The 27,108-nt window shown below is 43.2% G+C and overlaps 2 protein-coding genes across 16 annotated transcripts in view; one reads left to right on the top strand and one right to left on the bottom strand.

Moving 5' to 3' along the window:
* B3GNT5 (UDP-GlcNAc:betaGal beta-1,3-N-acetylglucosaminyltransferase 5) overlaps positions 1-7,907 on the top strand; it is a 31,437-nt gene extending 23,530 nt beyond the window's left edge. For 6 of the 7 annotated variants that reach the window (XM_075570688.1, XM_075570687.1, XM_075570693.1 and 3 more), the window contains exon 2: positions 3,346-7,907. In XM_075570688.1, coding sequence (XP_075426803.1) covers positions 3,614-4,750 — 1,137 coding nt within the window. In that variant the 5' untranslated portion in view covers positions 3,346-3,613 and the 3' untranslated portion in view covers positions 4,751-7,907. Of the gene's footprint in view, positions 1-213; positions 297-3,345 lie in introns of those variants that run through there. The other variant, XM_075570691.1, reaches the window with a different exon arrangement.
* The window catches only part of MCF2L2 (MCF.2 cell line derived transforming sequence-like 2), a 229,713-nt gene that overhangs the window by 100,637 nt on the left and 101,968 nt on the right, over positions 1-27,108 (bottom strand). For all 9 annotated transcript variants that reach the window (XM_075570686.1, XM_075570679.1, XM_075570678.1 and 6 more), the window contains exons 14-15: positions 11,902-12,008; positions 8,580-8,668 (exon numbers count right to left, since the gene is read on the bottom strand). In XM_075570686.1, coding sequence (XP_075426801.1) covers positions 8,580-8,668; positions 11,902-12,008 — 196 coding nt within the window. The remainder of the gene's footprint in view (positions 1-8,579; positions 8,669-11,901; positions 12,009-27,108) is intronic.

Genomic DNA, 27,108 nt, shown 5'->3' with positions numbered 1-27,108 from the left:
AAAAGAAAATATATGCTTCAGAGGAGCACTTTGTCTGGCACACAAAAATATGCTGGGTCATTGGGATAAAACAATTCCTTTTCTAGTGTCTTCTTTGTAAAACTGACCTTATGTAGTGTCCACTGGGGGAGGGGATTTAATGGCAGTGGAGACAGCAAGGAGAGGAGGAAACAGATGTTATGGGGGGAGGAGTGTAGTATAAACAGAGAAGAGGAGAGGGCAAAAAGGAGAAGGGCATGATGGGGAGAGGGGACTAGACGGGGAGAGCAGCGTGCACATGGAGGAAAGACACCAAGGTGAGTACCATGAGGAAACAGACAGCAAGGAGAGGATGAGATGAGGAAGAGCAGGGGGAGTGTGTGTGAAGAGGAGCAGGGCATAATGGAGGAGAGTAAGGTGGGGGAAGTGGGGACAAGGCATTACAGGGAGGGGTGAAAACAAGTGATGCTTAACCTTTTCAGATCTCCTAGGTTTGTTTCGCTGGGTACAGCTAGTATCTACATATTACACCCCACTTTATGCATGATAATATCCTATTGGCCTTTGCAGCAACTTCCTGCAGAGGCGGATTTAAAAAAAATTGTGCGTTGGGCACTTGGTGCCGCTCTCTCCTCTTCCTGTGCCATGCCGTTGCCATGGCAATGTGACTCCGTGATGTCACGTTGCCGGCTGCGCGATCGGCGCATGCCGCCTCCAAATTTTGTTGCCTTGGGCCCGGGCCTAACGGGAAATCCATCACTGACTGCCTTACATTTAGCACATTTGATAACCATGCTGTGTCCAGCCACTCCTTAATCAAGGACTAACCTAATGTCTCATTAGGCTGCGTCCCTGCTAGCGCTGAGCAGGCGGCGCTTGGCGAGGCGACTTGTGTATGTATGTATAATGCAAGTCCCCGAGCGCGTATGCGTGGGCACACGCTCACCGGGGCTTAGATAAAAAAATTTAGACTTGCTAACGTGCTCAGCTTCCCCCTGCAGCGTCTTTCCCGCACATTCCCCCCCCCCCCCCCCGCGAGCACTTGCGAAAATGTTAAGGACACCCGGCGCTCATGTTTGGAGAGCTCCAAAAGACTGTTCATGGTCCCAAGGCTCAACAAAGTATCTGGCCGCTCCTTCTCTTACCGTGCACCCCAAAACTGGAACAATCTACCGACGACTCTCACTGCCGCCACCAGTCTAAGTTCTTTCAAATCTAAAGCTGTATCACATTTTAACCTGGTCTGTAACTGTTTCATTCGCCCATAATATCTATTATCTTTAACTGTGCACGCAATGTCTTGTATATAATGTATACCCTGTTCATTTATGTAACTGTATTTGTAACCATGTATTATTTGTCTTAACTCTATGCTCAGGACATACTTGAAAACGAGAGGTAACTCTCACTGTATTACTTCCTGGTAAAATATTTTATAAATATATAAATGAGCACGCTCAGCGCCAGCGGGGACAAAGCTGACACTCATGCTCTCCAAGCAGGAGATTTTTCGTGTCCCTGCATGAGCGTCAGCGAGCGCACTCGTGGGCCTGCGGAAGCGCCGTCTAAAGCCGCGCTGATAGGGATAATGTTTCCCCTGAGCGCGCCTCAGCGCGGTCTTTTTGACCATGTCCGAGGCCTTAGTTTGTAGGGCGCATGCTTATTCTTTGTTCCTAAAATGTTTAACCTTGCATGTATCAGTATTGCATTTTATTTGTCATTTGCCTATCCAAACTTCCAGTAGATTTAAAATCCTTATGTAGAGAAATTACATCCTGCTTTGATTTTACTACCTTACATCATTTTAGTGTCGTCAGCGGAAAAAACAAAAATTTGGCTTCCCCCTCCACCTAATTTGATAGTCATCAGTTAACAAGTTAAAAAGTGATTGGAACCATACTGAACCTTGAGTCACGCCACTTATGTCGCTAGCCCAATTTGAAAAAACTGTGCCTGTCCTTCAATCAGATGTGCAAATATTTTAACCAAGACCATAATGTTATAAAACCACCTTGGATATTACAGAATAATTGCAAAGTGGATTAATCGAACCAGGTGGGTTTTTTTTTTTTAACAAGTATATTTTTCCTTTAATACTTCATCCCAATTTAGTTGTATAATCTTTCCGAAGATAGTCGAGTAAAATCTAAGTTTTTGTATGTGATGGTTTTTTGATTCTTTAAGGAGAGTTTTAGCAAACTGCAATACAGTACCATGTTCTCATTTTAAATGTTATTCCTTCTACATTGCTTGATATTACCAAGTCCTGTAATGCCCCTTTCCTCGTTGATTCCCTGGGTTAAGTCATATAGTTGTCTTTCAGCACACCCACAAAGCTTTCTTTTAGCTGTATTACTAATCTTATTTACTCCAGTCAATGTTCAGAGAAGTAACGTGACCCATAATTAAACCCTGACCTCATTCTGCTGCCTCTTCCATTTTGCAAACGGAGTTCCCCTGCAGAATGGCTTCCTGTCTCAGATATTTGATGGTTTATATCAATCGCTACCAACTGTTTTTTTTAATTTTATTTTTTAAATCCACAAATACTCCACATTTTCACTAATCTCTTCATGAAACATCTTCCTTGTAATTGAATTTTAAATCCAGGATATTAAATGTAAGAAGGCTACTCCTACTATTCCAACCCCTCTGAAAAGGGTTATAAAAATGAGCTGCCCAGGCTTCCGTTTCATTCAACCAGCGATGCTTCTTGGGTCGCGATTTATAGTGCAGCCACGCGTGGCATCGTGCGCCGTGAACACACACGTGTTTTCCTTAATGCCAGCGTGCAGAGCGACTGCGCGCGAACTGAGAATACAATTAAAATAGTTTTATTTCCACCCGACGGCCACGCGAGCGGTTCAGCCAATGAGGGTGAAACAGCCGCGTGACTGCCACGCTCCCCGATCGCCTCAAAATAGCTTCCAGCCTAGTGCATGTTTTGCGTGTGATGCTCTGCGCGCCTGCACTATAATCGCGGCCTTGGATCACATGGCTCTTCTGGCTATTTGAAGCTTCTTATCTACCAGGCTAATTGCATTAGCAAACATGCACTTAAGGTTGTTGCCGGTCTGCGCTATTGTTAACCTCTTGTTCTCATCTCATGGACTTCAGTCTTCACAGTATTGTGTGTGTCCGTCCCTGCTTGCTGAGCTATTTCTCCCTCCCCCATGCCAGAGTGACTAATGGATATTTCCCAATACCCCTCTATTCTGTCTAGCCCATCACTATTTGCATGTCGTTCCTAATTAAATGAACACGATGTAGAGAATGTATACAAATTGTTAGTGAGGGATAATCTCCAAAGTATGGATGGCTATAGAAGGGAAATAAAATAATATATATATTTTTTTAATCTAACAGATGCTGGCGGCTATTATGATGCATTGAGCTTCACAGATCGGATGTCATGAATGAACAGCTGACAATGCCACGTGAGGGAAGTGTTCTGTATGCACTTGGTCTGTCGAACTTCCTCAGGATCCCTGTTTTAAGATGCATCTTGCCTGTTGCTTTATAGCGGTGTGCATGCTAAAATGAACATCTACTCTGAAGACGCAGCACACTTTCAAAGAGGAACTATACATGGTACACTCTAACGTTGATTTTGCAACTTTCCAAAGTCGTCAGAATGATTATCAGTGCTAGAAGGCTAAGAAGATGCCAGTTCCTGCATATATTTGCTTCTTGCTTCGTTTTATCACTAATGCTGTTGTGGGTACAGGAAGATAACCATGTGGTGAACCACATGAAGTCCTATTCCTACAGATACCTCGTAAATAGTTATGATTTCATAAATGAGAGCCTGTCTCTTATCCGTGACAAATCTGATGGTGCACCTAGCTACAGATATTTGATCAATAACAAAGAAAAATGTCGAGCGCAAGATGTGCTGCTTCTACTGTTTGTAAAGACGTCACCTGAAAACAGAAGACGCCGCGATGCAATTAGGCAAACTTGGGGTAATGAGCACTACATACGTTCACAGTATACCGCCAACATCAAAATAGTTTTTGCCCTGGGAGTTCATAAAAACCCAATGGAAAGCAATCTGCTCCAGAAGGAGCTGGTTGCCGAAAATAAAAAATACAATGACCTCGTTCAACAAGACTTCTTCGACACCTTTCACAACCTTACTATGAAGTTACTTTTGCAGTTTAGATGGGTGAATGCATACTGTCCCCATGCAAAATTTATCATGTCTGCGGATGACGATATCTTTATCCACACACCAAACCTGGTTTCCTACCTACAACACCTGGATCGGGTCGGAGTCCAAGACTTCTGGATCGGAAGAGTCCATCGTGGATCACCTCCCATAAGGAACAAAAATAGCAAGTATTATGTCCCGTATGATATGTACCCGTGGACGTCTTACCCAGATTACACTGCTGGGGCTGCTTATGTGATTTCTAGAGATGTGGCTGTGAAAGTATATGAAGCATCGCTGGTTTTGAACACCAGTATATACATAGATGATGTTTTCATGGGGATCTGCGCCACTAGAATGGGTGTTGTGCCTCAGTATCACACATTTTTCTCCGGAGAAGGAAAGGCCCCGTATCACCCATGCATCTACAACCGTATGATGACTTCTCATGGACATTTAGAAGACATCCATCACCTATGGAAAGAAGCTACAGACCCCAAAGTAAAGTTGCTGTCTGCTGGCTTTTGGGGTGACACATACTGTAAATTGGTTAACACCATGCTTCTTTGCAAGCTTCACTATGTGGATACCTACCCATGTTCTGCAGCTTGGTCCTAGTACTTGAATGAAACCTGTAGAGACTGAGCCAATAACATTTGTCTAAACTGCTTTTATATAACTTAAAATTGCCCATTTAAGGTTATGGACTGGGGAATATTGCAAAAAAAAATAACATGTTTGTGTAGAAATGTTTCTATTACAAAAAGGCAACTTATTTTTCTGAGTGTTTTTTTAAGAACTCCTAAAGCAGAATTGATGCTTTCAAACTTGAATGGGGAGATTTCTTCTGCTCAGGTGTGATGGGTAGAAAAGTCTCCCCTCCAACAGTAAAATGGAGTCTGATTAAAATATTTGGCGTCACTGAAATTGTCACTTTTTTTTTTTCCCCCGCTACAAAACGCAGCACATAATTAGTTTCTTTTAAATAAATGTCATCAAAACGTCTGGTGATAGCATCTGTTGCAGGAGGTGTAGGCATTAAACAAAAAAAACCCATTTTGTTTTGTCAGCAATTTTCCCTGCTTGTAAATTTCTCCTACTCTTCGTTAAAACCTCCAGGGATAGAACGTTTGCGAAAGAGATGGCACATTTTCCATACCGCAGTATTTTAAAGGTTTACTTACACCAAGGGTGGCCAACTTCAGTCTTCAAGACCACCAGGTATGGTCATATCCCCGCTTCAGCACAGGTAGCTCAGTCAGAATGACTGAGCCCCCCGTGTTGAAGCAGGGATATCCTTAACCTGGCCTGTTTGGTGGCTCTTGAAGACTGGAGTTGGCGACACCTGGTTTCTACTGCTCTCAAACATGTCCATACTTAAATAGTATTCATACACAAAACCGCCACTGGGTTAGGGGGGATATGCAAAGCCTGGCTTGTAGCCATTCTAAAAGATGCTGCATTATTTTATTTATTTCATATGGATGAGGTTTGGGCTTTATTTTGAGCAAAAGGGCAGACAAGTCTGTCGTGATGCTAATAATTTGCTCCTAGATTGGGCCAGGATCACTTTGCTCTGGTTCTGAATAGAACCAATGACCGAAAAATGTTTTAAATACGTTTTTGTATCACAAGTTTGACATGTTGAGTAAGCAGTTATGTAGCTTCTATTCCTTAAAATGGGGGTCTCAAACTCGGTCCTCAAGGGCCAGCAACAGGTTGGCTTTTATTAATATCCCAGCTATTATAGCGCAGGTGGCTCAATCTTCGACTGAGCCACCTGTGCTGAAGCAGGGATATCCATAAAAGTTGGCCTGTTGGTGGCCCTTGAGGACCGAGTTTTTGTGATCCCTGCCCAAAAAGTTCAACGTTGATCTTTTCTGGGTTGTTTTTTGTCACTTCCAGTCATGCAATAGTGCAGTGTATGCTAGAGAACACAACATTATTTTGCTGTGCTGAGAAGACCGCCCCTGCATTGGAGGTTTCCAAAAAGATCTCAATGGGCCATGCGAAAGCGTATGGGAAATCCACATCAATTAAAACTGAGCAGGAGTCATGGGAAACAAATTAAAGGCATCTTCCATTTCCGTTGTGTGAATGCAAATAAACCTGCAGATGGCAGATTATTCTGTACACTCTGGTAAAGCTGTTGCTTGGAAAAGACAATATGAAAATGAATAGTAACTGCATAGTACAATCTCTCTTTTTAACAGCTTGTTGGGCCAGCTTTGCTATTGAAAAATGGCCATTTGAAAGCCACACTTTTAAGTTCCCCCTCACCACACCAAAAGGCCTGTAAAATAGCTGAAAAATCCCTGCACAACATAATTTGGCTCACACATCCGTGCTGATGTCTGCAATCTATCTAAACGTATAATGAAACTAACAAGAAGTCTGATTTTCTAGGAAGTTTTTAAAAATTTTGATTTAAAAGGAATTAAAGACAAACAAAATGCTACTACTCTGAAGTACATTTTTATATTTAAGTACTGTACAAAGATAGACCTTCTGTAAAAAAAAATCTACTTACATTTAAATGCATAATTCCTAAATCTATTGGGCATTGGTACAAAGCGGTATTGCCAAATTGTGTTTAATTGTTTCCCTGCATAGCAGAGGAGATAAAATGTAAATGGCAACTAAAAAAATGTTCTTTCGTAACATGTTACATTTTGCTATTGGGACCTGCAAAACCACACCTGGAAAGGCCAAGCCAACTTAAGTCGAAAGAGCTTATTCTTTATATGCCAGAGCGGTCATTTGTCAGACTAAATGCTCTGAAGTCCACAGAGCAGGTGTTCTCCAGTCCTCAAGACTCTACCCCAACAGGTTGGGTTTTAAGGATATCCCTGCTTCAGCACAGGTGGCTGTCATTGACTGAGCTACCGGTGCTGAAGCTGGAATATCCTTGAAATCTGACCTGTTGTGGGGAGGGGGGGAAGAGCCTTGATAAAGAACGGCCTAGTTATTCTCTTCGGATATAGAATAAGCCCCCAGGCGTTGAATTTAACGGGTGTGGGAAACATTTACGGGTTGTTATGCTTTTTTTTTGCCAACGGGAAATTAAAATATATAAATATACTGTACTCAATAGTAAAATGGTTTTGAATTACAGCAGGTCTGTTTTAACATATATATTTTTATACATAAATGGAAATGGTTATTTATTATTGAAGCCATGACGGCTATATCTTCTGAAAAAGGCCTGACGCTTTCTCAGTGGTAAACCTTTTGATGACTCGAGCCTCTTGGTGGAGGGTTTCCACATTTGAATTTTGTGCTGGTCCTTTTGACCCAGGGGTTCTCAACTCCAGCCCTGATCATTTCTCCCCCCCAAACAGGTCAGGATTTCTGGGCATCCCTGCTTCAGCACAGGTGGTTAAAAGACAGCCATCTGTACTGAAGCAGAAACGTCCTGAACCTGACCTGTTGGGGGGGGGGGGTGGGGGCATGGTGTCTTGAGGACTGGAGTTGAACCCCCTGCTTTAACCTCTTCAGTGCTGAGGGGCGGCTCTGCAATCCATTCCAGACCCCTTCAGCCCCCCAGAGGTTACACTGTAAGGTGCTAAAATGCTGGGCTGCTGACTTAGCCCGAAGGTTTGCCACCCAGTGAGATGTTTTCAACATAGTTGCACTAAGTGTTTTATTGATTACCCCCTTTTTTTTTTTTTAACTGTTCCCTTATTTTTTTTTTTATTTATATTGATGTTGCTTTTGCTGCATTGTGAAAGTGACTTGTTTTTTGTAAACTGTTTTCAATAAATGGTCTGAAAAAAAATAATAATAATGTTCTGGCTTTTGTACAAACGTTTTATGTTTACAGCAGAAATCCTATTCCTAACATCGCTTTTCTACCGCGCCGAGTAGTCAACTTGCACTATATGATCTTGCATGTACTGAGCAAAGTGGGTAAAATACTGTATGCTCTACGTTAATACAAACAAACCATGCAATTGCCGTCCGTACTCTGGGTAGCCTACAATTCACTTGTTTGTAGAGTAAGTGCACTAGTGCTAGGCTTATACACACACATACAGCAGCTGTACATGGTGGAATAACTTTATAGATTAATTGTCGGCGCTTTACATTTTAGGTATGTTAATTACTGATGGGATAACACGTGTTAAAGCAGTAATTCGCCCCTATCGCTCCATGAGCTCGACCAGGTTTCTAAAGCAGCCAACTAATGTTCTATTCCAATACCTGCGGTACATTTGTCCTTGGTTTTTCCTAAAATCTGATGGCTAGTGGTCAATGAAGAGGAGATTGAGGACCATTGGGTTAGAGGACTTTTTTTAAAAATGTTTCCACAAAATAGTTTTTAAGCGTTAGTAGTGGATTACTCAAACTGCTGTAGGCAAACACAGATATTTGTTTAAAATAAAAAATATTTAAATGTCAAAAAAAACCAAAAAAAAAACCGGGATGTCCACTTGTATTTGCTTACCTCTTTCTTGAAGACAGATTCTCCTCACTCTCACTCATCCCCAGTGATCTGCTTGTTCCACCTTGGCTAGCTTCATGCATGACTTCAATCTAACGTGAAAAGAAAATGTGAGGGGTTATTTTGAAGCGTCTTGCACTTTACATTGGACAAATGCATTGTTGTTACCTTAGAACCGTAAAAAGCTGCAAGAAACCGATAGTTTGTTAAAAATGTATCACGCCAACCTGATCTGTAACAGAACTTTGCAGCCTTGGGCAGGGAGCAGTAGGGATGTGTGGCAATTGAGACATATATTTATTTTTTTAATTCTCCCTTTAGTATAATGGTGATCCTCGCCATGAAAAATTCATTTCACGGTCATTATGCAGGGTTGGTGTTACGCATGTTCCCAAGAAGCTACTGCTATGGTAGTCTTTCAGGAGTACATCAAATCTGATTGAGATACCCACTTTGTAAAACATGATTCTGCAATGAACGTCTTGGCAGTAGTTCAGCAGCATATCGCCATCCTAAAGCTCACTGCAAATTCTCAAGCATGCGGGGGGAAGCCTGCAGAAACTTGCGCACCCCTCTCCATGCCACAGAATGCAGGGTAGATATCTGCATTCAGCTTTCCCCTCTTCCTGAAGTATCAGCCACTGAACATCTAGTTCTGAACCTGTTGTAAGCCTGAGGTAGTTTCATAACTGTGCCTTTGCACCTAGGCAGTAATTACTGTGACAGCAGATTAAAACTATACTTTCCTGTATCTTCTCTCCCCAAATTTTCTGATTTTGAATCTATTGGACTCTGTTGTTTTTGATGGTAAAAATTGAATTGGTGAGGTGGAGGGTGAACTATGGTGCTGTATAGATGTCTGTGATTCAGAATCCATGTTGCCTTGTCCTTTGTGTAAGAATCCATCATGTTGTTGTTGTTGTTAGTATTTTATTATACCTGTAAATGGGTCATTTGTAGGTACAACCAGAAGTCTGCTCATTGGAATTGAGTCTCAAAAAAAAAATGTAAATTTTAATTTCGATGAGTGTACTGTACTTGTCATGTATGTCCGTCTACATTTTTGTAAGGAAATTGCAAAATCCATTAACTTCTATAAGGTTTAAACAAGTGCATTGATTATGGAACACAGGATAATACAAAAACATGCCTAGGCCAAGATAGGACTGTTGGCTTTGTGAACACACCTTATTTGTAAGATAACCAATGATGGACAATGTTCTGCTAATATTATTCACTAATTTCTAACACTAACAAACTACGTAGCGTTTGCCTGGTAATGAGGTTTCGTTATTGTATGTAGAGCCATTTTCTCAGGATGAGATCCGCCGGGCGCAATGCGCTGTAACGTTGCTGCACGTTCTCCATTTGTATGTCTCCTGTAGATGAAGGAGCTTATTGTTATTTTGCCTTCAAATATAAACTGCTAAAAGATCCGGTCTGTCCAATATCAAATATCCGAAGACTCGGAATATAAGAAACACGATTATCAATAGCTCAGCCAGCCACTTCAATAACCAGGGAGGCTGAGAGACAATCCGGAAGTCTGACGTTTATTTTCAGGTGCTCACATGGCATCTTCCCTTCACAATCTACTTTGTATTTGAACCAAGATTTTTCTGTATTGATTAATTGGAGATTACCAGACAGTGGGATGGAACATACACACCAATATCCGCTGGTCTCCAGATCGGGGCAGTTTTTTTTACATTCTTTATTACAATACATTGGTACTGACAAACTTGACCATTGACCAGTAAGGAACAGGCTGGTGACCTCTTTAAGGGGGACGAGCTTTACATGGATGGAGCTGGTTAACCTAGTTGCCTCCCAAACGGTTGGCTAAATGATGTATGCTTGAACTTCACATTCATGCCTGCATACTAACCAAGTTACCTCGGCTTCTCCTTACCCAATATTTTCATACAGATACTGTAGGATGAGTAAGAACATCAGACTGGATTTTGACCTTCAAGGGTACTTAAGATGACCATGATATTAATGGCATTGAAGAATGACTGCATAAGATTATTTTTATTCCACTTCAATGTTTGCTGAACCATATCAGACAATAAGATTGGAGGTACTATGTGCCCTTTGTGAAAATGTCTGCTTTCTAGTAAAAAAATTTTTTTTTAATCTATTATAACTTTCTGTCCGACAATGGTGGCTCGTTTCATCTCCTAAATTGTCCGAGCAGAAAGATGCAGGTTTAAAGAACCAGACCAGAAAAGTACTTGAATAGGGATTTTTTTATTTGGCCTAGCTGCATATATTGACTTTCATGTCCCACGCTATTTGAAGAAGAATGCATCCCTAAAACCTGTCTAAAATGTGTTTTGTTGGTCCAACTAAAAAGCCATTAGAGTGATCTGATTTCTATTTGACTTTATTACCCATGCCATAATGTAAAACTGGACCAAGTGCGACTACAGTTTAATTGGTTGAACAACCCAGATGTGCATTTTAAGTCGACTGTAGTGACTTCTTAAACTAACATTTTGCTTAGATTTTTTTTTATTTGTTTTATAAATGCTGTCATGGCAGCTGAAGAAACCAATGCGTTGTGACAGTCTGTATGCAATCTGAAACCTTTTCGTGCATGCTTCATAACATTGGACTTGTTTTAACGTTGCTCCCTAAACCAGAACTCTGCATATATTGTTTAAAAAAAAAAACGCGTGGAAGAAAATTGTTGACGGGAACCCGCATGAATGTGATTTCACCCTTGTCCTGGAAGTTTCCACAATGTCGTTTTGGATCAAAATGTAAAGCGGCAATCCTGGGGATCCTTTAAATTTTGTTTCTCTCCCTACCCCCCCTTAATTTGAACGGGAAACTCGGCAGGTCTGATGTGCCTTCTTAATGACTTCCCGTTTCCAGAGAATTGTGGTGGTAGTTGCCAGTGTTAGGCTCCTTTTTGGGGAAATAATATGGCGTTTCATTGGTCTACAATGGTGCCTGTTGGATTCTCCAGAGGGAGCTCCAGCAACTACCACTGTACCGATCTCCCGAACTGAGGGGAGTGCCCGGCAAAGCAAATGGCACCCGGAGAGATTTCTCCCCCCCTCCCCTTGTTCCAATTATGTAAACAAAATGAATATAATAGTCTGGGATTGCTGTTTTTTAGGAGGCCAGCAACGTATAGGGAACTGGTACAAAAAAAAAGTTTTAGGGCTGTCTTAGTTGGATTTGGGATTTAAATCCAATAGTGACCTCAACAATTGCACGCACACACGGTGGTTGCGAATATCATTTTAATGTCTAGTGGAACTTCCATAAATGTGAGAAGTTTAATTTTTTTTTTTTTTAAGAGCATGTATACCTTAATGCCTCCTTTGGTCTTCCTATTATTTTTTTTCCTGGAGAGATCTGCTTCAGAGAGGGACTTGGGAGGTGTACATGGAACATCAGATGCTCTTCGAGGGGTGGCTGAAAAAAAACAAGAATAAAATGTCTCTGCTGGTTTTTCGTATAGCGTGAAGCGGCGATCCGCTTACATAGGAAGTGCGGAACGAGGAACACGCTCGCTGTTAACTGCTTGTTTCCACATGTCACACTGATTGCAGCGACAGAATATTAGCAACAGGTATTTGGTGTCACTCATACGACGGAAGCAATGCTGCTGTCTGATGGTTTTCATATGTACAGTATTGTCCAGGCTGCAGCCCGAACGTGATCACACAATGCATAAGGTGGTCTATAACACATTCAGGGCTATATCTAGTACTCGGGGGTTTGCCATGACACACCTTTTTTTGGCCCAATCGTTCAAATGGTATGTACTATCATGGCCCACCACTGCTTGGTAAATAAGGGTTTCTGTGCCCTTTTTGTACCAACAATAAATGAGTGTGCATCCCAAACTTTAATGTGTCATAATGGCCATTACAGAGTTAAACCAGGAGTTCCCTACTCCAGACCCCCCAACAGGTCAGGTTTTAAGGCTATCCCAGCACAGGTGGCTGTCGAAGAGCCCGCTTCAACACATGGCTCATCGACTGAGCCACCTGTGCTGAAGCTGGGATATCCTGAAAACCTGACCTGTTGGCGGTTCTCAATTCAGTCCTCAATACTCCTCCCCCCCCCCCCAAGTTCAGGCAAATAGAAAACAGATATGAAAAATAAAAAATACTTCACTAAAACTTAAAATGGGAAATGTAAAAAAACAGACATTGAATTATTGTTTCAGTTCAATGCGGTCTGCACTTTGTCATTCATCAGCAAGTACTTAAGCAGGTGTTACTAATCGTGTTTGCTCAAACCCAAGCTTTGTAAGGTAAATCTACTCATTTGCATGCCAGCAGAATAGGGCACATGTCGTAACCAAATATGTGCCCTGCAAACAGACCTAACAAAAAGGCTTTTGCCATCAAAGAAGGATGAGCCCCAATGGTCCAGTGAGCCGCACAATTATCTTATATTCTTATGTAATGCAGCAACTTGTCATTTTGTGTCTGATGGAAGAGCAGGTTGGAATGACAAAGACTTGGAACAATACCAGCCATAGAGTTTTAGCAGTTGTGTTTGTGGACAATACTAGATACTTTGCCAACTTATTGTACCTTTCATTGGGCCAACATGGAAGTGCTTCAGAGTTGCTAATGTACATACGCTTGCATCAATACAGGAAGCTCTTCATTTAAAAAACTCCATACAGGTAGTCCTCGCTATGCAACGTTTCACTTTACAACGAATGGCATATCCAACACTTTACAATGCAACCCTAAGGGCTGTTTTTCGACGCTGGAATGTGTTATCCAACGCTCACTGCCACTGATTAACACGGGGCTCTCTTTACAACGGGTTCACTATCCAACGCTACTTCCAGAACGGATACCGTTGGGTAACAGAGGACTGCCTGTATTGTTCTAATTGGCTTCACAACTTGTGACCTATCCCCAGTAAAGCAATAAGGTGTCTACTTCGTGCTGGGCAATGAAGGATCCCAGAAAATGGTCTAATGTAGATACACATGCAAAACAAAACAAAAAAATGAAATTTGGAGGTAAAATGTATTGACTTTAATGATTCTCTAACGTCAGCATGGAATTAGGGTAAAGAAAACTCTGGATTGACGAACACTCCCCATTCAGTCCCCTGAGAAATTCAATGTACTGTACCAACCATGTGGGATTGTGCATTTTTTAAAATAAAGCTGATTAAAAATATATATTTATTTTTACAGGAACCACTGACAGATGTGGCGCATGACTGATTTTGGTTAGGTCCAACAGAGTTATGTTGCCTCTTCATGGGGCAGCAATTTTGCTTGAAGCATTCCATTCAATCCTAAGGAACCGATTGAAAGATCCGGGTGCCCGATGGTTAATACTTGAAGGCGACTAAATTCATTGATAAATAACTTTGTATCATGTATGCTCCGCACACATTTAAGGATTCCTTTTTATCAAATGTGGTTAATAGCTTTGAGTGACCCGCAACATTTAATAACCGAAGTAGACTTCAATTCTCTTGGCTAATACCTTGATTAAAATGGTTCTCTCTATGTCCAAAGGTGTAAAATGTTGCCAAACAACCTAAAGACATTACGTTTTATAATGTCAGATTTTTATCTTGTGTACAGTACATGTGAACACTTTTCTCGTTGCAAAGAGATTTCACCTTGTTTATTTTTAGAGAGTGATTGTAGCATTATGGCCAGAATTTACTTTTTTTTTTTTTTTATTCACTTAAAGCTTTTTTCCAAAATGACTGAGGCTGGTATTGGAATTAGGTCCGTCTATACGGCTTATAGTAAGTTTGTGAGACACTACGGTTTCACACACAAGCTGGAGTTCCCCTTCTAAATTGTTAAATAATGATTTGTTTAAAACACCTTTGGAAAAATGGCTCTAACGTATGTAATTATACGACGACGAGTCTCTTAATTTTTTAATTTTTTTTTTGCAACGTAGCCAAATCAATGTTACGTGGGAAAATAATGGACCTTTTTTAATTTCAGAAAGAGAGGCCAGGATACATTTGTTTTATTTTTTAAACTACTGGTCGGAACAAATAAATGAGGCTTTCTTGATGCAAAAAAAAGAGCTTTGTCTGTTACTGGATAAACTACAATAATTTTAAAGCTGCATTTCACAGATTTCGGAAAAGAAACTTCTGAGTAATCTACTTTCTACTTAATGCTCCAACGCCTGTCTGTGTCCTCAAAAAGCCACCTGAACACGGAATCACTGATCCATTTAAAATTGTTGAAATGTTAGAGATCTGTCTCCTGCTGATGTGTAATTTGGAGAATACATTTGGGCAATATTTGCCCTTCCAAGAATTTCAACAGAATAGTTTTTAATTAACCTGTCTCATTTTAAGACATTTGAGATGATAGTAAAAGGTATAAAGAATTTAAAAGTCCTTGGGCCAAATGACTTAAGCAGAATTTTAAATTTTTTGGATTATGAAAGCTGCAGTTCAGTCAATATCCTGCATGCGGTTTTTTTTTTTTTTTTAATAAATCAGTTCTGTAGTAAGAAAAAATACTTTTAGCATTTTCTGTTTTTATAAAAACAACAACTTTGAAAGACCAATTTTCTTGTATTCTATTTTAACAAGCATGCTTGTTCCTATAGCAACGATTTACATTCCCCATATTTAAAGATGTCGCCAAACTTTGCCGATCAACAGATGGAGAACGAATTGACCGGCAGCTATGCAGTTCTTTAGGTAAGTAGAGATTGCCCACATGAAACTATTGAAGTAAAAAAATAAATTAAAAAAAAAAGACTGAACTGCAGCTTGAATTGCCAGATTTCCCCAGCTCTTGCAGATTACTATGATGGATTTTTGGTTCAAGATCATTCCCTTTAGTATAACCTAAAAAAAAAAGGGTAAAAATCCTGAAGATGTCGTCCCATCGCTCACCTCAATCAAAATAATTTTGTTTTTGCTGAAATTCTGGTGAAACGTTTGGGAGACCTGATTATACATCCCTGTTAAACCTGCTTAATTCAAAGTAGGCATGAAGTTTCAAAAGTCCTCACAGCTGTGCAATCCTATAGCAAGAGAAACTCTAATTGGGCTAAATATTTGCCTTTTTATGCAAGATGAACCTGCATGCATAGTCTGTCTTGATGCAGAAAAACAGTTGATTTGATATCATGGAATCCCTTTAACACTATGCAATAATTTGGCATTATTGACAACTTTTTGCAAGTTCTCAAAGCTGTTTTGAACTTTCTGCAATTTATTGTTACCAGTTTATACATGTCGGAATGAGGGGAGGAAAATAAACTCTGAGACTGCATTATACAGTTCTAAAACTGTGACATTAAATAGAATACGAGATTGCAGTCCTATTACTGCTTTTATTTACAGTCTTTATATTAGGTTATTCCTCATTGAAATTGTAACCAAGATTATTTGCAACTACAGTACTACTGTGACCAGTGGTCTCTACATATCATGTGGGGACGGTTTCATATCCGTCATTAAATGATGTTTTATTTATAGTCACAGTACTATGTAATTATTATGGTTGAAGTAATATATGAGCCTATGAATTGTAATGTCGCAAATAAAAGGTGTATAGAGTATAGGTGAAATCTGCTGAGTTCGTGAGGTTTAGAGTTTTAAGATGGTAAATCCATTTGGACTCTCTTCAGAAGCCGATTAGCCATGTCACCCCCTCTCAGTACTTGAGAGCTGGTTGATTTCCTGAACACGTGACGCCTGATACCACCTTTATGTTGTCGGTTGATGTGCTTGGCCACTGGTGTATCTTGTTCTTGTTGCAATTGATTTGCTTTTACACGCGTCTGTGTGCCGTTCTGTGATGGCCTTGCCCACTTTTCTGAGGTCACATTTACAGGTGATAAGTCAACCATGTTGTTGGTTCTGCAGTTAATGAAGTGTTTCATTGTGTATGATTTTGATTTTGTCATTATTGGTGAACTTCTTGGTTGGTAACATATTCACACTCCTTTCACCAATTGAAGGAGTCTTTGAGTGTGAATCTGAGCCAGCCAGTGGTTGATTTTCAAGAGAAATGGCTGTGAACCAGTACATCTCAGCTTTGGGACCTTCCACTGGTGATACTCAGGAGTATCCTGCAGGACCCTAGAAGAGTCGTTAACTGATCTCAAAACGGGGAAGTGTCTATAGAAGAGGGATTTGATTTTTTGTCAGCGGCAATTGGAAGTGCCTACGTAACGTATCTGTTGTGGCTCCGTCTTGTGGTTGTCGGTAAGTAAAGAGTCTCTGGTACTTGCCGACAAAGGACTGGCAATCAGCTCGGTTATGGTTATAAGATCTTTTCATTATTTTCAAAGGATAAACCCGATTGAGGAACCGATCTCTAAGATCATTGGCTTGTATTTGAAAATCGGCTTCTGTGGAACGGTTTCTCCATTAATCTAAGGCCCGGGCCATAGAAGGGTGAGGCGATACAAGCCGAGGGAGGTGGTTGGAGGCGGGGCAGTGACGTCGCTGGGCCAATCGCCCGCGACGCACTGACGTTGGCGCTGTGACTTTGAAACTGCTGTGCTGTGATTGGAGGTTTTCAGCCAACAGCGCACTGAAAAACAGCTTGGCGCTCGGCTGAAAACTCCAACTCAGCACGCCTGCGGACGCTCGCGTGAGCCCCCTCTCAAGGCATCCTCATTGAGGATGCAGGGGCTCAGCGCTGAGCGTCCGCACGGCTCAGCACGGCCTGTCCTTCTATGGACTCGGCCTAAGGCAGGGGTGCCCAAACTTGTTTTTTTTTTTTTTTGCTGCGCCCCCCCCTTGCCTGCTCTCCTGTCACGCCCCCCCCCCCTTAACTCGGTGTAGCGTCACGTAACTAGCGGCATCATTTGATGTCACGGGTTCCATGGTAACGTGACATCAAATGACCCCATAGTCACGGGTCCTGAAGCCGGCTGAATCTCAAGTAGAGGTTGCAGAGGCCTCGTGCGTTCCCCCGGCGCTCCCCCCCGATCTAAGGTATTAATCAGTGATACCAGATATGAGCGAGCCAGGCTGTTGACTTTGGGCCAAGAGTAGACTGTTCTTCGCAGTGCTTTTTCTATATACTTTATTCTTTATGGCGTTTTTCGCAACTTTGAAGATTTTTAAAGCCAATAATTCGTTTTCATTGATACTAAAACCTGTGGTGAGTTTTAGGTTCAAGGAATTGGCATTTAATAAGATTAACGAATTAATTGAAGAGCTCCAGGTCCATTCCAAATAAGTATGTTATCTATGAACCTGAGCCATGCGTCAGTGTGACCGTGTGTACATACAGTAGTTCGCCATGGAGTAGACAGTGGTAATCTCTCACCAGCCCAGGTACAAGTTGGCAAATGTGGGGGTCACAGGCTGTGCCCATTGCTGCACCCTGGGTCTGGTGGTAGAATTTGGCATCGAAGAGAGAAATTGTCAAAATATATTGCAAGAGGTTATTTACTATGGGCAATATAACCCCAGCTATGTGTAGGCAGGTAATGGTCACAGGCCTGCAATCCACTTGTAAGGATTATACTGGAGTATAATCCTTCAACATCCGTAGTTGCTAGGGGGCGGGAGCGGTGTTCGTGACAATGCCTGTTAGTCTCAGAACAGTGTCTTTAAAGGAACGTTCCAATATTCCACGTGTCTTACTAAAAAAAAAAATCAGTTCTGTATTGGGTAATAATGCAGTACTTCCTTTTTTTTTTTTTTTTTTTCAACTCCATTACATTTTAATGTGTTGGTTTTTTTTTTTTTTTTATAACTTTGGTTTTATTGGGTGAGCTACATCTTACATGGTAACACCATCCATTGTCTACAAATATATCACCATTTTTAAATCCTTCATTTTTTTTTTTATATAAACCTTCCAAAAATTTGACAAACTAGACTCACAAGACGAACCGGGGGGGGGGAGGGGGTGGAAAGACACGCCCATTAACTAATGGAGCAGGACGAGGGAAGGAGGGGGGAGGAAGGGGATTTCTATAGCAGGTTTTAGCACACGTCCCCAGCAGTGCAAGCTTGTTAGTTGTAAACTGTAATAATAGATAATGTTACCATAGAAATATAAGCATACATTGTAGCTGCTGAGTGACACTGACTGAAGGATTCATCTGAAAGGCGGCCTTTTAGTGAACCTTGGGAAGCAGGATTTTGCTGATTGCTTCGTTTTCCCGTGATCGATCAGCAATTTGTTTTCAATAACTGTAATCAAAGGCGGCATGTATTGAAACCAAAAAATGATTATATTTTTGGCGGTTCGGATTGCCGTTTTACCATAACTTGGCAGCGCCGTAATGGAGGGACATAATGTTTTATCAACATACGTGCTGCAATTCCCTGTAAAGCTGCGGTTACCCAATACTGTGGGCCTACCCAGTGGTTTGTGTTGGTTTTTGTGCATCTTGGGTAGGGTGTAGGACGTAGCTACTGTTGGCGCTTTGCTAGACAAATACTCAAACTCCTTTTTTTTTTTATCAATAAGCCTTCTGTCCAGGCCATCACGCAAGATAGAGCCAAGGTCTTTTTTTGAAACTGGCAGTAGGGTCGCGGTCAAGAGCTGTGTAGCCATGTCTGTTACTCAGAATACGCTCCGTTTTCTTTTCTGAAATCAGTCGTGTTCTGGATGACTATTGCCGCCTTTGTCAGACTGTTTGACCTTTTGTTATTTTAGGGCAATTTTATCACCATGTGAGGTTTTGTTTGCCGTGATATATTGGGTCTGATATTTTCCAATTCTTGCGTGACTGACTGAATACTCCAACGTGCGAACACATTGCCAATGCATTTGCTTTTTTTTGTTTGAAAGTAGGGATGGGACCTACCTTCTTTAATCTGTGTGGTCGCCTCATTCTTCTCCAGTCGCCCTAGCCCAGCGGGGCGCGAGACTGACTGCGGAGGGCGCGGGGTTTACAGAGGCCCTGCACGCTTCCCGAAGGCACTTAAATGAAGTGCCGTGGAAGCTGCGAAGGCCTCTGTGAACCTCACTTACCTTGGCTCCGGCGGCTTCTTGGATGCTTCGCCATGATGACGTCATGACGTCGGAGCAGAGAAGAGGGGGGGCCGCGGGGAGAGGGGGAACTGCCGGCAGGGGGGGTCACAGGGAAAAAAGTTTGCGCTCCCCTGGTCCAACCACACTGGACATATAGAGTACACCGTATCTAGTGAGTCATTACATATAACCACCTACTAGCCTATTCTCACAACTACACTAGCCACAACTGTAAAGCACTGTAACCATTTCCTGTTTTTCATGTACTTTTTCACATTTGTGCATATTTACTGTTATTAATGTGTTGCCGTCCTTTATTGGAATCTATACCAACAAAAGCTACGTTCTAATATCCCAGGGTCCATACCGCCAGTGCAATTCTTTGTTGTGGGAATCTGTGACCTTATCATAGGTTTACCTTGCCCCAGTTGTAAGAAAGACATTGCTATGACAAATATGTAGCAAACTCTATTTGGAGAAACACAAAGAAGCCCATTGTCTAAATGATGGGCTGACGCAAACAAGTGGTGCCAATTCTCTCTATTAAAGCTTTTCATTTGGCCTGTTTAATACGATGCCTCGGAGATTGGGTTCTATCATTCTTCAGTTTATTCTAACCTAAAGTTAGAGGCAGAATTGACTTGCCTCCCTCATCCTTTTACTCTTTGCCAAACATAAAGAAAATATCTTGTTCTGTGATGCATGTTTCCGTGCTTTAAGGGTAAGATCTCTAAAACGACATCCTAATGTTTCTTTTCATTTTTCAGGCAGCCCTCTTTTTAAAAAAGGACATTCGGCAAACTGAATCATTAACAGTCTGGTTAATAACCAACTCAAAAAAATGAAAACAATTTGAAGTCAAGATTTTTATGTGCAGTATCTGTGGTGCGGACATTAAATTCGATCCATTAACTGTTGCCTTCCAATGTTCTACCTAGAAAGCCCCTTTCACCTGGCTGTGAGTTTCTAGCACTTCAGATTACTTAACTAGTGTAGTTACCTATTTTGTTGAAAGAAGCTAGATTCATTATATAAGACCCTAGTTGTACTTTCTCCACGGACTATAGTGACTTAGTTTCTAGGAGACTCTTCCATAGGCCGCATATCTCACCTCTCTTGTTACAACAAACGTCACTCAGATTCCTCACACTTTTGACCTAAATGTAAACTGGTTTCTGTGGACGTGTAGAAAGATGGGGGGGAAAAAATCTGGGATAAAATTCTACAATTTACTAAAAGAATCTTGGGGTCGGCCTTGAATGCCCATTATGTCGCCATACTTTTTGGGAGACATTTGTCTGGACCGATACCCATTGGTCTTCTACTAAAATGGTAGATATAATTTTATTAGCTGCAAAGAAGACACTTCTCAGTAATTGGTTAAAACAACTTCCACCGCTCAGGCAGAATCAATCATTTTTCACTCGTCTATGGAAAGACTGGACTCGCATAGACTTGGGGATGAGACCAGGGGGTAAGTTCTTGAGAAAACGGAGGACATATATTATTTCTTGTCTCCTGACGTTCAGGACGGAGCCCTTTTGACACACTAGAGAGTTTTTAGAAGTCCAACATAGAGGCGAGTGGTAGAGTATGTCTCCTAACTTTCTATTGAAGTTTTAGGGTTCTCTATGAACCTTGATGAAGAGCTAACTTTTGAAGCTTCCGCTCTTTTTGCGACACTGGAATATGCCTTCTCGTTGGAAAGTATTTTTATAACCACTTGTTCTGGTTAACTCTAATCTACTGGTGAAATGCTGCTCTGTTACTTTGCCATCAAGTTCAACCTATGCTAAATTTAAACGACAGATACTTTATGCTATATTTTCTATTTACAGTGTTTTGATCCAGAGGAAGACAAACTTAAAACCCCAGTGTCACATTATCCAATGCTGTCTCGTAAAGGGAAAAATAAATTCCTTCCTGACACCAAATATTGACAATCGGATTTCTCCATGGATCAACATCCCTCCCATGTAAACTTTTTTTTGTATATCCCTGTATACCCTTACTTTGTAAAAAGATGTCCATCCTTTTTTGAAGATATCTATTGTATCTGCCATCAGTCTCCATGGTTGATGAGTTCCACATTGTAACTGCCCTTACTGTAAAGAACCCTTTTTCCTTAGTTGCTGTTGAAATCTCTTTAACTCCAACCTTAAGGGATGGGGAAATAGCAAGGAGTCATAGAGGTAGAATGGGGACAAGAACGAGTTTGGCAAGCAGCGAGACACCCATCTATCTTCTATCTATATATCTATATTTTTCAAAACGTTGTATGTCTGTCCCAAAGGCCAATCTGATAAGGCCAATTTGATTGGTCAGTTGGTTTGTCACTCACCCTCTGGCCAATCAGATTGGTCCGTGGACCAGCCCCGCATGCCTCATTGGTCACACTCACCCGCCGCCGACACAGTTACCAACGCTGCCCGCTCCTCGATGCCGCCACCACCTCACCACCTCACCCACAGCAAACCCCAGCCTCTGCACCGCTACCCACGGCCAGCGGCGCCCCAGCCTCACCTCTCCCCACATTCTCCCCCCCCCACCCAGCAAACCCCAGCCTCTGAACCATGGGGCTCACCTGAAACGCCCCCTCCACCTCACCTCTCGCCGAGTAACCGCCGCCGCCTCTCACACGTGGTGGCCGCCGCCTCACATACAGTACTACCGCCGGGAGCACCAGCAGCCAGATACCTCATCATCCCCCACCCCACCCCCTTCGTGATAGAGCACAGGAAAAAGCAGAGGGGGGGGGGCAGAGGAAAAAGCAGAGGGGGGGCACAGGAAAAAGCAGAGGGGGGGCACACAACAACAAACACAAACTGACTGACACACGAACTGCCTGTCTGAAACAGACACACACACACCCCCACACTGACGCGCACACACACACTGACGCGCACACCCACACACACCCACACTGACTGACGCGCACACACACACTGACGCGCACAAACACACTGACTGACGCGCACACACACACACTGACTGACGCGCACACTGACGAGCACACACTGACTGACGAGCACACACACACTGACTGACGAGCGCACTGACTGACGAGCGCACACACACTGACTGACGCGCACACACACACTGACGCGCACAAACACACTGACTGACGCGCACACACACACTGACTGACGCGCACACACACACTGACTGACGAGCACACTGACTGACGAGCGCACTGACTGACGAGCGCACACACACTGACTGACGAGCGCACACACACTGACTGACGAGCGCACAGAGAGAGAGAGAGAGAGAGAGAAAATCATTACATCCCGGGCAACGCCGGGTCTCTCAGCTAGTAGTAAATAGAGGTAATACTAGAAAACTTCTAAAGGCTAAATCCAATTGGCATAGCAAGGCAGGAGAAGATAAGATAATAGTACAGACTGGGAAAAAAACAAAAAACTTAAATGCCTTCTTATGAAAAAACAGGATATGTAGCGCTAACTAGACTATAATGAATGGGTATGTGACTGGTTAAAAATGAAGTAATAAATACACGAGTGTGATATTAGAACAATGAACCTTATATATTGTAATAAAAAGATATAAGTGGCTGCCTCTGATACAACTCTGACCCCCTGGTCAGAGAGAGACTAGATCAGGGCTGCACAACATACGGCCCGCGGGCCGCATGCGGCCTGCCGGGGCACCCAGTGCGGCCCGCGACGGCCCCCCTTCAACTCCCCCCCCCTTCAACCTCCCCCCTTCCCTGGTAAGAAAAGAAGGCTCGCGGCCGCATGCTGTGTCTGTGCCCTCTAATAGGAGCGCGCTCCAGCAACCTTTTTAATGCGCGCGCTTCCCCTAATTCTCCTAACCCCCCTTCCCAGCTCCAGCAGGGGGACGCGCTCCACCAGTGTAGCGCTACCCGGAACTTCTGGGTCTGTTACTAGAGCGCGCGTCCCCCTGCTTCACCTCGCCACCAATTTAAATTAGTTTTAGTTGCCGCCATCCACCACCACCTCCTCCTTCTGTTGCCGCCGACAACGACTCTGTTGCCGCCGACAACTACTCTGTTGCCGCCGACGTCACCTATGCTACCGCCGCCAACATCAGGTAGGCATGGGGTGGGGGGGGTCATTCATTCATGCGGGGGGCTGCTGAAATGACACGGGGGGGGAATGCAGAAATGACTTGAGGGGGGGATGCTGACATGGGGCGGGGGGATGCTGACATGGGGGGGGTGCTGACATGGGGCAGGGAGGGTGCTGACATGGGGGGGGATGCTGTCATGGGAGGGTGGATGCTGGAGGGGGGGATGCTGACATGGGCTGTGGGGGGGGCTGCTGATATGGGCAAATTAATTTAATTTGAATGAAAGTATTTTAAATGTAATTTTCTTTCAAGTAAACATCGTAAATAAATGTGTTATTTTGAATAATAAATGCTGTTTTACCCGTGCAGCCGACTCTGTTTTCCTTGTGAGGTGTAGCAGGCAGAGTGATGGGAGGTGCAGGGGTGGGGAGAGGGATGGGAGGTGCAGGGGTGGGGAGAGGGATGAGAGAGGTGGGGAGAGGGATGTGAGGTGCAGGGGTGGGGAGAGGGATGTGAGGTGCAAGGATGGGGAGAGGGATGGGAGGTGCAGGGGTGGGGAGAGGGATGGGAAGTGCAGGGGTGGGGAGAGGGATGGGAAGTGCAGGGGTGGGGAGAGGGATGGGAGGTGCAGGGGTGGGGAGAGGGATGGGAAGTGCAGGGGTGGGGAGAGGGATGGGAAGTGCAGGGGTGGGGAGAGGGATGGGAAGTGCAGGGGTGGGGAGAGGGATGGGAGGTGCAGGGGTGGGGAGAGGGATGGGAGGTTCAGGGGTGGGGAGAGGGATGGGAGGTTCAGGGGTGGGGAGAGGGATGGGAGGTGCAGGGGTGGGGAGAGGGATGGGAGGTGCAGGGGTGGGGAGAGGGATGGGAGGTGCAGGGGTGGGGAGAGGGATGGGAGGTGCAGGGGTGGGGAGAGGGATGAGAGAGGTGGGGAGAGGGATGTGAGGTGCAGGGGTGGGGAGAGGGATGTGAGGTGCAAGGATGGGGAGAGGGATGGGAGGTGCAGGGGTGGGGAGAGGGATGGGAAGTGCAGGGGTGGGGAGAGGGATGGGAAGTGCAGGGGTGGGGAGAGGGATGGGAGGTGCAGGGGTGGGGAGAGGGATGGGAGGTTCAGGGGTGGGGAGAGGGATGGGAGGTTCAGGGGTGGGGAGAGGGATGGGAGGTTCAGGGGTGGGGAGAGGGATGGGAGGTGCAGGGGTGGGGAGAGGGATGGGAGGTGCAGGGGTGGGGAGAGGGATGGGAGGTGCAGGGGGGGAGAGTGATGGGAGGTGCAGGGGGGAGGGTGGTGTGAGGTGCAGTGGGGAGAGGGATGTGAGGTGCTGGAGGAGAGATGATGATGATGATTATTTTACCTGTGCGGCCCAATTATTTTTTCCTTGGAGCAGTTTCTCACTTTATGAGTTGTGCAGGCCTGCACTAGATGAACAAAGAATACGTATCTGTGGCGCCTAACATGTAGATATATGTAAAAAAGGATATGTACAGCTGTAGAGGGAGAGGGGGGTTGGCCCGGTATTAAAGGGGTTGCACCCCATATGGACACCCCCTGACCTCACCAGGGAGGCAAGGGGTTAACTGGACTGCGGTCCAGGAATGTGGTATACACCTTGTCATGTCATGAAAAATGTATGTTCCCCTGTTCCCATGTTTCATTATAATCCTGTATTTTAATGTTTTATAGTGCATTTCTGTATCTCCAGTTCTGGAGGTCGCAGAGAGTTGATATTTGGCCAATGTGTGGAGTCACTGTAGGCATTAAGAACTGGCAAATTTCGACCCACTGAGCCCACCAGAATGGAACTTATTAATATGTGTAGATAATAAAGTATATATGTATGGTATTTTGGATCTGCTCTTAAAATGCAGACCATCTGCTATGCTAATAGGTCATAAAGGGCAGCCGGCTGATTGAGCCTAAGCACTGTGATCAAAAGTTAACTGCCTGATTGTTTACACTAAGTACTAATCAACAGACTCTGCCACTCTAATTGCTACCTGAGGGTGGAGAATCATCAAACTGGAGTGGTTTGTAAGTGTTATGTCTACACCTACAAACAATGCAGATACTTCATTTGATAGACTGGTCGTCGCCCCTGATTTAATTATGGGGCTACCCATAGAGTCCCAGTACACATGGGCTAATTAGCTGGGGGGCATGGGTTAATCTGTGTCTCCACGTTAGGGACGGGATACAGATAATTGTTCACCAATAGTCTGTATTCAATGTTAAGAATAGGGTTACACAGGTATATAAACTGTGTCAACCCTACAGTTTTTAGTTCTTCTTCTGATACCATCTTGAATGTCACCGGATTGCTGGAGAATTGCTAGCTGATACTTCTCCATCCCTCAACCCTAAGTAAGTGTTACCTTCTTGTCTGTTAATTGAACTATATTGCTGTGTTCACCTTTTTTAAGGAATAAATATATTTTATTATATCTAAGCCTCGTTCAGTTCAACCCAGATATTTGGTGTTCATTATATCTTGTCATAAGCTACCATGACAACAGCCAAGACTGATGGATGTGCAGATCTCAGGATGTCTCCAAATGGTGAAATTCGTGCTTAAAAAGAACAAATAAAGTGCATAGCATAATACTGTGTGATAAACAGGACAAATATAACAAACAGCTGAGATAATCAACAGTTGAACAGATTAATTAGGCATTTAATAAAAAGACATAAAAAAATGACATATAAAAATAACATGAATAGTACATGAATTAATGTAAAATGAGATAGGTCAAACTGATATATCTGCCTCAATGGTAGAATTGCCCACTCGCCAGACAGGTGATAAGGGCAGGCAGTGGATAATTTTGAGATTATCCCCTTTCCTCTGTGGCTTGGAGCAGCTGGGCGTATTGTACCTCTGTGTTAAACAAGTTCCATGCATCGGCTGGTGTGTGGGCGGAACGCCCCTCTTGATGCACTGCTCAGAGTGTGCAGTCAGCCGGTGAACGACGGCAACAGATTCGCCAAGCGTGACGCCAATTGTCATGCAATCCGTAACAGCAGATTCAATATGACAGCAGTCAATGGGGGGGGGGAATAAATCAGGAAATCGGCAGTATGATCAGGGTGACCACCCTACGCGTTTCAGAAGCGCAGCTTCCCTCCTCAGGGGTATGATGATTATGTCCCGAAATATCGTTTATATAGGTAGTTGATTAAAAAATGTAATACACCTGATGTGCACGCGCAGATAGGACATCTAAACTAATATGTGAGAAATGTGTAATGTGGGATGTAGTGTGTGAATAAGGTACTAAATGACCCTCTGAAATTTAATTAAGGTATTGATCACACAGAATTAAATTTCAGAGGGTCATTTAGTACCTTATTCACACACTACATCCCACATTACACATTTCTCACATATTAGTTTAGATAACCACAAGGTTCTGTGGGCAATATTGTTTTCATTTCTAACACTGGTTAGGATATAAGATATTTCTATGAATATTTATTCAATATTATTTCACTTGTAGCACTGTATAATTGTATAAATGTTATTCGTTTTATGTATAAGTACGTCAAGTCAA

The sequence above is a fragment of the Ascaphus truei genome, chromosome 14, assembly GCF_040206685.1.
Source record: "Ascaphus truei isolate aAscTru1 chromosome 14, aAscTru1.hap1, whole genome shotgun sequence".
NCBI lineage: Eukaryota > Metazoa > Chordata > Amphibia > Anura > Ascaphidae > Ascaphus > Ascaphus truei.
The sequence above is the reverse complement of the archived record's forward strand: the minus strand, read 5'-3'. Positions and strand labels throughout refer to the sequence as shown.